At 37.4% G+C, this 13,100-nt stretch overlaps 1 protein-coding gene across 1 annotated transcript in view; it reads left to right on the plus strand.

Annotated features, from left to right (window-relative positions):
• The window catches only part of LOC130014032 (uncharacterized), a 41,763-nt gene extending 31,784 nt beyond the window's left edge, over positions 1 to 9,979 (plus strand). The window contains exon 5 of the mRNA XM_056102828.1: positions 9,975 to 9,979. Coding sequence (XP_055958803.1) covers positions 9,975 to 9,979 — 5 coding nt within the window. The remainder of the gene's footprint in view (positions 1 to 9,974) is intronic.
• The last annotated feature ends 3,121 nt before the right edge of the window (positions 9,980 to 13,100 follow it).

Below are 13,100 nucleotides of genomic sequence, written 5' to 3' on the forward strand. Positions count from 1 at the left end.
TGTTTCATTCGGATATGCGCGATTATCAAAAAAAAAAACCCCAACAAGATCTTAGTGTGTAATGGTGTAATGTTGATATTTTCACATGTTCTTTCTTTTTAAATCGGATAAAAATTGTGACCTCTACAGGGACCACAAGCTCAAAACGCGATTTTTCGTACAATCAGGAGCAATAATTCAGAAAGTTGCGATCCGATATGCCCAAATATCGACAGGATCCAAGATCTGTGGGTTATAAACTTACATTTCAAGTTTCATCAAAATCAGAAGAAAATTGTGACCTCTAGAGGGTCCACAAACTTGATATATCATATTTTTACACTATTTTCGTACAAGGTGCGGCTATTTTGTCTTTCAGTTTTGGTCCGATTTTTACGAAATTCAAACTCAACCATCCTTAGGGTGTTTCGGTGATATATTCAAACGTTTTTTTTAAATCGGATAAAAATTGTGACCTGTATAGGGGCCATAATTCAGGAAGTTACCCTTCGATATTTGCGAATATCGACGGGAACTGTGATCTTTGGGTTATAACCTTACATTGCAAGTTTCAACAAAATCGGATAAAATTTGTGACCTCTATAGGGTCCACAAGCTAAAAACGCGATTTTTCGTACAATCAGGGGCCATAATCCATAAAGTTACGGTCCGATACATGACAATATCGAAAGGAACCTAGATCTTAGGGAGATAAGCCTATATTTCAAGTTTAGTTGAAATCGGATAAAAATTGTGACCTGACGGACGCCAAACAGGGGCGACGGCATAATACGTCCACATGAAAATGTGGGCGTATAAAAAACGTTTATTATTTCAAAGTTATGTTTAAAGTTATTTGTTCAAAGATTTAGTTTAAGTTATTTATTCAAAGTTATGTTTAAAATGAATTGCTCAAAATTATGTTTTAAAGTTAGTTGTTCAAAGTGATTTGTTTAAATTAAAATCATTTGTTCAAAGTTATGTTTAAAACGAATTGCTCAAAATTATATTTAAAGTTAGTTGTTCAACGTGATTTCTTTAAATTAAAATTATTTGTTCAAAGTTATGTTTAAGATTGTTTGTTCAAAACTATTATGTTTAAAATCACAAGTTTAAGTTATGTGTTCAAAGTTATGTTTTACGTTATTTATACCCGTTACAAATTGCAGTCTTCGAGTATATTAAACACTATCAAACAATATATAAATATTAGGCTACATAATTCAATATTTTATGATGTTTGTTCATCCGATTATATTTACATAGCAGAGTTTCAGGGGTCAATAGGACCACGTAATTGAGCCAAGATTCCATCGTTATCCAATTATTACATGAAACGGCTTGTGTGTACGTTTTTATCAACACAATTATGCTGGTGGCGTTTCTACCTGGCAATGTCAGATAACAAAAGAATAAAAACGCGGGGTAGTTGTTTGAGTTTATTATTTATCGGTGTCCAATGTTTGATACGCAAATAACATTCGCTTTGAGGTGTAACCCACAAACGAGTTCCAATTTGATTTTATATCAAGTTTGCAGACATCTATATACACAATACAAATGGCATAGGAATATTTCGGCAACATTTTAATGATCGATTTAAAGGTTTATTGAATATAGGTCTGCATGATCAAACGAAAACCCGAGGGCCCCCTGTACATAAAGGATCCCTTGGCAATTGGAATTCGACGAAGAGTAGGCGGAAACACCCCAATTTCCCTCATAGCACGTTACATGGCGTCTCCCCTCGTAGTACGCTGTGTATGAAATAGTTTTATTTAACGCCCGCTTCCACCCAAACGTGCTGCATGGCGTCTTCTCTCAGAGCACGGTACATGGCGTCTTCCCCCATGAGCACGCTGTATGACGTCTTCCCTTATAGCGTGCGTCAATCTCCATCACCCAGGATGGTGCAGAAAAATAGGACATTAAACCAATTTCATTAACCGCATTGAGGCTTTAATAATGGAAAATACTAGTTTGAAACCAGTGAGCAACTCTAGATCATGAAAATCAACTTTATAAAATTTCAATATAAAATAAATATATTAGATTTGTTTTGATGGCTCTATGACGAAGCTTGCTTTGAAATCCTTACTGAATGATGTTTTAACTCCTTATTTAATGAAATGAAATGAAATGAAATGGGGTTTAACGTCCTACTCTTCTGCTCCTATACTGGGCTAATAAAGACGGGCATACGCCATACAGTGTGCTATGAGGGAAATTTTACCCGGGCAGCGGCACTATCGCCTACTCTTATATCGTATTCCACCTGCCAAGGGATCTTTTACGTGCATTCCAATGTATACACGGGACCTCGGTTTTTCGTAACATCCGAAGGACTAGACAGCTGTCCTTGTCAGACCCTTCGTCCTGCATCACTGACAAGGGGGGACCACGCCGGAAAATCTGGATGAACTTTCTCGGCCAATGCAGGGATTGAACACCCGACCGCCAGGCTAGCTAGCGAGCCAGCGTCTTACCCACTTAACCACGTGATCCCCCTTATTTAATGATGTTTTACCTCCTGTGTAATATGGTTTTAGATTGGATATTGAAAACAGCGACCAAAGACCGCTTCTTAGAGTGAGCAAGAATTTTGCAGACATGGCAAATAATTTCCTCGTGAGAAAGTCTCACATTAAAGTAATTCCCCTGAGATGTAATCAATATAAAAAAAATATAAACGTGTGAAATAAACAATAAAAAAGGAACAATAAATTAGAACCATAAAAGACAAATTCAGATCATTCTAGGCGCTTGAATAGATGAATATCACTGCATGAAAAGGCTGCTGTGCACCATGACTCTAGTTATAAAGCGAGATCTTTCTTCCTGTAAAGCCGGCATATTGATCTTAAAGAATAACTCTCAGGAATTTCAATGCTGATTCAACTAAATTGTTTCTTTGATGTAAAACCTCAGCCTCTCGGCGCATTGATGTGACTAATAGCATGCCATTGGTTCTAACTGTGGGTCTTACCCTCAACCATCGATTTTCAGATATCAGTCAATAAAAGTATGTTCCATGAAAGCTATTGATCATGCTTATAGTCACAGTTACGTATCTAAACACATTTTATTTGAAGCGCCATCTTAAGATAACATGACCTTATCTTTTTACTGTTTAGTTTAAATTAAATATGATTTCATAAAGAAGAGTTCGCATGTCGCATGCCATTGCCAGTTATCTGAATTGATTTCGATATCTCTTCCATGACTTTTTATGTGGCTTTTTATGGAAAAGTATGGTTAAAATTACCAATATATCAGTTGCTCCCTATTATTTGTCTCGTTTGTCTATAATTATCTATTATCTACCCTACCTTTGGCATATGCATTACATGAATATTCAGATCAAATTAAAATCCTCCAGTATCGCACAGTTGGTTTGAATTGCAATTTTGGTTAAAGGGCGTAGATCTGTAACACAATATTGTCCATAATATTCACAATTAAAGACACAAATAAGAATTCAATATTGGGTAATTTTAAATATTTAAGACACAATGGACATTTTAACCAGCGGCTGCCAGGCAGGATACGCCCACATTTTGCAAGAGATGGATAGAGAACAAGTTAAAAACAAACGCGATTTTTTTTGTACATACAGGGGCATTAATCCAGAAAGTTATGGCGTGAAAAGTGCAAATATCAAACGGGACTGAGATCTGTGGGATTTAAAGATATGTTTTAAGTTTCATCAACAAACAATAGGGTGTAACGGTGATATATTCGAACGTTTTCTTACATCGGATAATAGAGGGGCCACAAGCTAAAAACGCGATTTTTCCTACAATCAAGAGGCCATAATTCAAGAAGTTACGATCCGATATGCGCGAATATCGAAAGGAACCGAAATCTGTGGGTTATAAACATACATTTCAAGTTTAAATCAAATCGGATAAAAACTGTGACCTCTACAGTGTTCACAAGCTTAAAACGTGTTTTTTTCGTACAATCAGGGGCTATAATCCATGAAGTTACAGTCCGATATATGCCAATATCGAACGGGACCGAGATCGTAGGGTGATAAACCCATATTTCAAGTTTCATTGAGATTGGATAAAAATTGTCACCTGTAGAGTGTTCACAAAAAATTGTGGGCGGGCGGACGGACAGGGGCGACGACAATATACGTCCACATGAAAATGTGGGCATAATGAACAAGAATAACATACCCCATAAGTCAACGAGGAAACAATTAAAAATGGCTGTCCACTCAATTTGGACTGCTCACGTATTTTACCTAACGCAACTGATTAGAAATTACAATAACAAGTTACAAAAGACTATCTTATTTTTCTATTTATTTATTTATTATAAGAAATAGATACATTCATGACAATTACAACGTTTCAAAGGTTCATCTCGACTGAGTAGCTTTACTAAAGTAACATAACTTCCTCGGTCTCAACATATTCCATAAGAAACGTGTATGAAAATGATAGGTTCATTGGCCATTGCTATACGTACAATACTAAAGTAGAACGAGCATTTTTCGGACTGTGGATAGATGGAATTTACTCCCAGTCGTTTTGTGACCACCCCGTTTTCATTAACCCAGTGGATGTCGACCAGTAGGATGATAAACACTGCAATTCATATCTTTGTCTCGCTGATAAGCCATCTTTTCAAACTATATTACACAAACTAACAAAAAACTTTAAAGCTCTAGGAGCACTATTTGTGAATTTTACGCCATATAAATGGATGTATTATTACTAATACTGATATGGAAAGTGTGCGTGATAATTTTTATTGATATGCACCGAATAGGACCACATACCACAAGAAGAGACAATTGAATCCATTTCTAAATACAGTAACTTCAATATTATTGCACATTTGAATCTGCTTTGCTGGTTGACGTGTATGGAATATCAGTTCAATTAGCCTACAATTTGTCGCCACGTTAGGCTATGTAATGGTTGGCGCACGCCTAAATCTATATAATGGTGGTCATAAATATATTTAAATAGTTCTGCTTTCCACCATTAACACTGATTAATATTTGTTTGTATAATTAAGTCAGATATATAATGGTTCGTCATAGTTATCGCCAACGGCTAAGATATCTTTGATAAGCTGAAATTCCTTTACCAAAATGAACAATCCTCTAATTGCAAAGTACCATAGTTAGGATGCGTTCTCCATTTCTACAAATGACCAAAAAATCAGTATATTAATTTATATATATAATGACTACTACCAGGACCTATATTGTCTGCGGGGATCACGTGGCTAAGTGGGTAAGACGCTAGCTCGCTAGCCTGGAGGTCGGGTGTTCGATCCCTGCATTGGCCGAGAAAGTTCATCCAGATTTTCCGGCGTGGTTCTCCCTTGTCAGTGATGCAGGACGGAGGGGCTGACAAGGAAAGCTGTCTAGTCGTTCGGATGGGACGAAAACCCGAGGTCCCGTGTACACATTGGCGTGCACGTAAAAGATCCCTTGGCATTTGGAATTCGATATAAGAGTAGGCCGTAGTGCCGCTGTCCGGGCAAAATTTCCCTCATAGCACACTGTATGGCGTATGCCCGTCTTCATTAGCCCAGGTTAGGAGCAGAACAGTAGGACGTTAAACCCCATTTCATTTCATTTATATTGTCTTCGCTCCCTCGATGAATATAGTTTCTGGGAACAATATAGAATATGGTATTTCATGCCAGTGCTTATATTCAAATTAGAAGAGTGTGAATTCTTATTATTGATTGAAATAAATCAACGCAAAACACGATATAAAATCCAAGTGCAAAACTGCCGCCAATAGAATGACCAAAACATTTATATTGTCTGGGTTGTATTTAGTTGCTCTCTGTAAATGTTGAAATTATATAGTATAAAACCCTCTCGCTATCAGTGTCGCGGATTTCCCCCCCCCCCCCTATGGAAGACCAAACAGCTCTTTATTTAGTGTTCTTAATTCTTAATTCATAGTCCTTATTTCTTTTTTTGTTGTCGTTTTAAAATACAATTAAAATACATTTTACAAATCTGATATGACAAATATGTAATTCGCAAAACAAATATTGATTTTAAGATACAAATGTTAGTGTTATTGTACAAATGTCGAAATACGACAACAAATGAAGAAATAAGAATTAAGGACTATGAATTAAGAAATAAGGACTAAGAATACTGAATAAAGAGCTGTCTGGTTTTCCATACACTCCTGGTTCGTGGCAAATCTTTGGAAATTGCTGTGTCATTTTCGAGTACACCTGTACTGTTGAGTCAACATCTTCACTCTAAATAGTGAGGACTCAGGTTGGCAATTATAGCCGTTTGCAGGTTTTGTCTGTGGTCATCTGCATAATGTTAAAGAGGGTAACTACACCACGGTGTTCCTGTCTAGTTATCATCAATTTCTGTCAATGCTTCTTTATGTGCACTTCAATTTGTACGCGGAAGGATCTGGTTTTTCCGTCCCGTCCCTTCATTTCTTTGTCAACACCACATAAATAGAAACCAAAATGATTTTTACTTTTTTTGCTGTTTAATGAACACTCATTATTCTTTTGAATTACAGGTAATGGCTTCCACATATGGATTGTTATTTTGCCTTTCAAACCAAGTATTATTAATTATCAATCAATTCATTCTAATTTAAAACCTATTATATCCCGATCATAATCAATGTTTAATAACTTATTAACTACATTTGCAACAAAAATAATCTTAAGATGATTGTAGAATGTCTACAATTGATTTCATATTCCATAGTTTCTGCAGATAGAAATAGAAATAGTTTTTGTTACCTGTCGCCTTCTAACTCAGGTCATCGTGAACCAGACGTCAGTATTCTTGTAAATATGTATTCGATTACGGCCTTTTAAAATATCTAAAGTTCGTTTATTGGCTGTATAACGAATAGAAAACAAAGTGTACAATTATGCAGTGCGGGATTTAACTATAGACTAAGACCGGCTGAAACCAGGGCCCCAGGATCTAGGGGGCACCCGGCCAAGGTGTATACTATTTTTGACACTGTCATACTCCTTTCTTACACGCAATGTAGGCTTAAAGCGATAATTTCATATTTTCTTAGAAAGTCAAAACACAATTATTTCTATGTCTTTTGCTCAAAAGGTTTCAACTCACTATTATACGATCATAGGTATTATTTTCCCTCTTAAAAAATCCTTTGACCCCGGAAATAATAACACAATTACCTCCCCTGTTTTTCTATTCCCCCATGGAATAGCTATCTTCAAACGTTTGAATTTGAAGTTGAAAATGATATTTTTGCCAATTTCTCAACTGGCAATAGTGAATTATAGAATTAATAGGATTATTCTTTAATAAGGTAGGACTGTTTATAGATACCATCTATTTTAAGGCTTTATTTTAATAAATTTTAACAATATAACTTAAAAATATGAAATTGCAGCTTTAAACATCCGCACTCCTCATCCACTTGTATTTAAAAAAAGAAACACATTCCTGTTCCTCTAGTCGTGAAGTTGATGGATCGGGAAGGTGGTTTATTGGGAAGGACATCATAAGCTGAATGGCCCGGGACTCTATCTGGTAGCCGCGCTGGCTCAGTGGGTATCACATTGGCACGTTAGCCGGGGGGGGGGGGGGCTCGGGTTCGCTCCCGGTGTTGGCCGCCGAGAAAGTTCCTCGGTATTTTCTGGCGTACTTTCCCCTTGTCAGTTGTAATTCGATATAAGAGTAGGTTGTAGCGCCGCTGTGTGAGTACAATTGGAGGGCTTAAAAGCCAAGTGATCCAAATTTCAAGTAAATAACATTAGTCTCCCATGTGTATCCCCCGAAATAGATTTTATCATTATCATAGCAAAAGATCAAGTCTTGTGTTAATATTTAAAGTAACTAAATATTTTCAAAACAGAAATTCTATTATGACTTTTTGGAAGATTAATCCAATGTCCAGACGTCACAACCTCAGTACACAATTTCAGAAAACACTTCATTTGGTATTAATGGAGTGGACCGTGAAATACACGGAACCAAAATAAAATACTATAATGATTTGTGCCCATTTCCAACAAAGGAAAAATATGCGACCCCCCCCCCCCAAGGAGATGGTTCGAAAATATTATCTGAAGTCCAAAAATAATCAAAGGCTATATGTATGATATATACAAATAGATGCTACAGGATAACTTTGGATATTCAACAAAACTTCAAATATTTCTTTATAGTTCTTTAACTTTAATTCTGGTAACTATATGTAAATACGAGTATATGTCTAACGATACTGGCTGATCAGATACCAGACAGTAAGGCAAGCAGTCGGATCCGTAATTTAAAACACAAGTGAAGGATAGCAATGAAAATTGACATATAAATACAATAGATTGAATACAATTAAAACAGACCACCAATAACCCATTATCATCTCGGTAACATTGAATGGATAGTCGTCCCCTTTTGTATGACCAGTTGTGTTGATTTTGTAATCTATACCTGAAAACGACCGATTGAACTAGTATTTTCTGCCAATTGTTGGTTAATATTCATCATTTTGAATCGAAAAGATAACATGGTTATCAGGTTGGTTATAATGTGATATGCACTGTTCTCAACTATAACATATTCCAGAACTATCATGTCTACTAGCAATCATCGCTGATCGCTAAACTTGGTAGGAGGTATGTAGATATGATATGCACTTTGTGTTGTGATGAATTGGACCATCCATAAAGTTATGTGGTCCCATCCACCCAGCCCCTTTGTCTCGATAATCAGCTACTTTACCGGCATATTCTCCAGACCTACCATCTGTAAGAATAGTTTCCCGCGTGGTTTCCCCTTGTCAGTGATGCAGGATGGAGGGCCTGACAAGGATAGCTGTCTAGTCGTTCGGATGGGACGAAAAAGCGAGGTCCCGTGTACACATTGGCGTGCACGTAAAAGATCCCTTGGCAGTTGGAATTCGATATAAGAATAGGCCGTAGCGCCGCTGCCCGGGCAAAATTTCCCTCATAGCACACTGTATGGCGTATGCCCGTCTTCATTAGCCCAGGTTAGGAGCAGAACAGTAGGACGTTAAACCTCATTTCATTTCATTTTGTAAGAATAGGGTGGTCGATGAGACCTGACTACTGTGCTGGTTACATGCTTACTAGTATACAACTTCAACCGTCCATGTGTAACCCCAAAAAAGCTTCAGAGCGAGATATTGTGTCAGATGTTGCTTCTTCTGTGGTGAAGCTAAGAATCAATATTAAAGTTAATAGAAGACTATTTGGTAGTCTGCATCCATGTTACAACTGTCACGATAGTCACTATAATATGACTCGTAATTGAATACAGGCAGAAAGACAACTTCAAATATTTACCATTGGCCAGATATATGTCATACAAGATTGTCTGGATACAAAATGCGCTCAAATTTCAAAATGTGCCAGGGTTAACCCAATTGTCTGGGGACACCTATATTTATAATCAAGCTATAACTCTGTACAAATTACATCAAGTAATTTATAATCAACACAACTTCAAATTAATAAAATAAATCAGGTTCAAGTCTAGACGAAATTTATCTCCTCTTGCAGCATAATTGAATTATGATTGAGTCAGTCGGAATAAATGAGCATGCTCAGCTTTCAGTAACATGTTTGGAAGTCTGATAGTGACATTTAGAATAATTGAACATCACTTCTAGAGGATGCACGAGTCATAAGCATATTGATCATATTGAAATATGAGCAGCACTCAACTGTAAAGTATTTCGTCTCAAGTGGTTTGAAGATCAGTTCATGATGCCTTCTGTGTTATTGTCTTTGGTTTGGAAATTAAAACAAAGGAAAACTCTGCTTGATTTGACTATAGATTTCAGTTATTATTCGAGTATTATATTATGTCCCCCGCCCAATCCCGCATAAATAGAAAATACTTAAAGGGGGGGGGGCATTCGGTAAGATTAGATAAGAGCTGATAGTTCTCGCTATAATAGTTAAAAATAGATAATGAAAACAAAATTTCTTCACCCTGAACCGATATATTACTCATTGTATTTTAGGCTAGTCTTGGTCATCATTACTGACGTTGGTATGATAACAAAGTCTCGCTCAAAAAATTATCCACCACAAAAATGTATTCAAATCCAGTAAATATCGCCAGCTAACGAGAGTTGATTATTGTCTGGATAAAGTTAGCATTTAGATAACAATTCAGACCCAAAGGAAGACCTGCAATAGGCAGATTACGCTCTTGCATAATGCATGTATCATAATTAATTTGCGTATTATTGTGCTGAAACGGAGCAGAAAATACCCATTGTCGATGTATTGGCGCATAGACCTACACACATCTTATTCCAATTCAAAGCATGCAAGAGGGGTAGATGGCTGAATGGTTAGCAAGTGCGCCCTGTATCATAAGGTAGGTTATTGAGTCAACTGGCGTGGTTTCGAATCCCCGGTTGTACGTGACAAGGAGCAGCGTCGTCTGTCCAACCTCGTGGATTTTCTCCGCCCCCCCCCCTACTGCTAAAGACCCCTACGCGCAAGCGAATTATGGAAATAAAATTGAACCATATGTTAGTCCCGAAATGACCTAGTTTGTGTCGAGTGGACGTTAAACCCAATCTCTCTCTCTTTCTCTCAAAGCATGCAGCAACAATTCAGTATTGCTTTCATCTCTAAGCCCAAGTTAAGACATTCAATGATTGTACATCTGCAAAGTTATTGTGTTTCAAAGTCCCGGCTAATTGAACAAAAAATGCATTAGTCATGGTAATGATTTATCTTCCGAGCATTTTTCGGATTGACGCCACATTTGTCTACTTCGTCCATAAAGAGACAAACAGTTCGCCGTTAAACCCTATTTCATTTCCTCGTTCATAACCAGCGGCTGCAAGGCAGGATACGCCCACATTTTCGAGAGATTGATAGAGAACAAGCTAAAATGAAAGTGATTTTTCCTACAATCAAGGGCCATAATTCAGGAAATTACAATTCGATATGCGCAAATATCGAAAGGAACCGAGATCTTTGTGTTTTAAACTTACAAATAAAAATTGTGACCTCTATAGGGTCCACAACCTTGATATACCATATTTTTTAGGCTATTTGAGAACGAAGGACGGCCATTTTGTCTGTCAATTGGTGATATAATAATACGGTTTTTTAAATCGGATAAAAATTATGACCTCTAAAGGGTCCACAAGCTAAAAACGCGATTTTTCGTACAATCAGGGGCCATAATTCAGGAAGTTACGGTCCGATATTCGCAAATATCGAAAGGAACCGAGATCTTTGGGTTATAAACTTACATTTCAAAATCGGATAAACATTGTGGCCTCTATGGGGTCCACAACCTTGATATACTATATTATTACGCTATTTGAGAACGAACGGTGGCCATTTTGTCTGTCAATTTTCACGAAATTCGAACTCAAACGTCCTTAGGGTGTAACGGTGATATAATAATACGTTTTTTTTTAAATCGGATAAAAATTATGACCTCTATAGCGTCCACAAGCTAAAAACGCGATTTTTCGTACAATCCGGGGCCATAATTCAGGAAGTTACCGTCCGATATGCGCGAATATCGAAAGGAGCCGAGATCTGTTGGTTATAAACTTACATTGCAAGTTTCAAGAAAATTGGATAAAAATTGTGACCTCTAAAGGGTCCACAAGCTTAAAACGTGATTTTTCGTACAAACAGGGGCCATAATCCATGAAGTTTCGATCCGATACATGCCGATATCGAAAGCAGCCGAGATCTGTTGGAGATAAACCTATATTTCAAGTTTCGTCAAAATCGGATAAGAATTGTGGCCTGTAGAGTGTCCACAAATAAATTGTGGACGCACGGACAGGGGCGACGACAATATACGTCCACATGAAAATGTGGGCGTATAAAAAATGAAATAACCTACTGTTCTGCTCCGACTGGGATAATGAAGACGGGCATACGCCATAGAGTGTGTTACGAGGAATATTTTGCCTGGACAGTGGTGCTACGGCCTACTCTTATATCGAATTTTAACTGCCAAGGGATCTTTTACGTGTGCACCTGACCTCGGTTTTTCGTCACATGCGAACCACTAGACAGCTTCCCTTGCCAGGCTTTCCGTCCTGTCCAATACTTGGTTATATCCTGACGAATTGTAACTTAGTTATCTCGGGGGAGGGAGGGGGAAGTAGTGTTTTATTATAAGAGGGACATTTTATATTACTACTGGTCTTTAAAAACACCTCTAAGAGATAATGTCCCCCCTTCCGTTCATTTAAACATGATGTTTAACTTACATCTTTCCAGTACATCCATTTTTGAAGACCATCAACTAATGATTGGTGGCATTCCGATGACTACAACTTATCAGGAGAATCGGGCCATTCTCTTTGTTTTAGATATATTATATTGACAATGTCATTAATAAATATCCAACAATCCTGATTTGGATGTATATTAGAATGCAAAAAGATTTAACGTTCTATCTTTCTGCACAAGCAGGGCTATGAAGACGGGCATACGTTTCTATCTACTCTACGAACCTACTCGGACCACATCCGGAATCTTCTGGCTATTCACCAATACTCGCTGTCTATTGAAGTGTGGGGTCGGTCTAGTGGTTTTACGCGTGTGCTTGAAATCATAAGGTCTGTCATTGAGTCAAGTGGCGTGGTTTCGAATCCTCGCTTGTGCGTGACAAGGAGTAGGTTTGCCTGTCGTATCTCTTGCAATTTCTCCGGGTCCTCCGGTTTCTTCCCACTGCTAAAGACCCCTTTGCGCAATACTATAACTGGAGTTGACCATGAAAATAAGTAAAAGAAAGAAACACTCGCTGAAAGAAAATCCTTCTATTACCTTAAGTTTATCTTGCTCCAGCAAGGCCATTGACTTACTTGAGAATTATTCCACCCATAAATATCAATTTCAATAATCAGTTTGACACTCCGTTGACAGGGTTGTTTTTTTTCAACTTTGATATTTTCATATATCCCTGGTTTGCACATTGAATGGTGAATGTGACGCCTGATGCATGACAGCCATGTACATTTCTCTCCTTTATAAAATGCGAGATTCGGTGCCTCTCGGGAATTGTCAGAACAACGTGGTTTAATTAACTGATGTCGAATAATAAATAATATTCGCAATTTAATCAACAATTCGCCGTTGTTTGATGAAATATTATG

This window comes from Patella vulgata, chromosome 8, assembly GCF_932274485.2.
Source record: "Patella vulgata chromosome 8, xgPatVulg1.2, whole genome shotgun sequence".
NCBI lineage: Eukaryota > Metazoa > Mollusca > Gastropoda > Patellidae > Patella > Patella vulgata.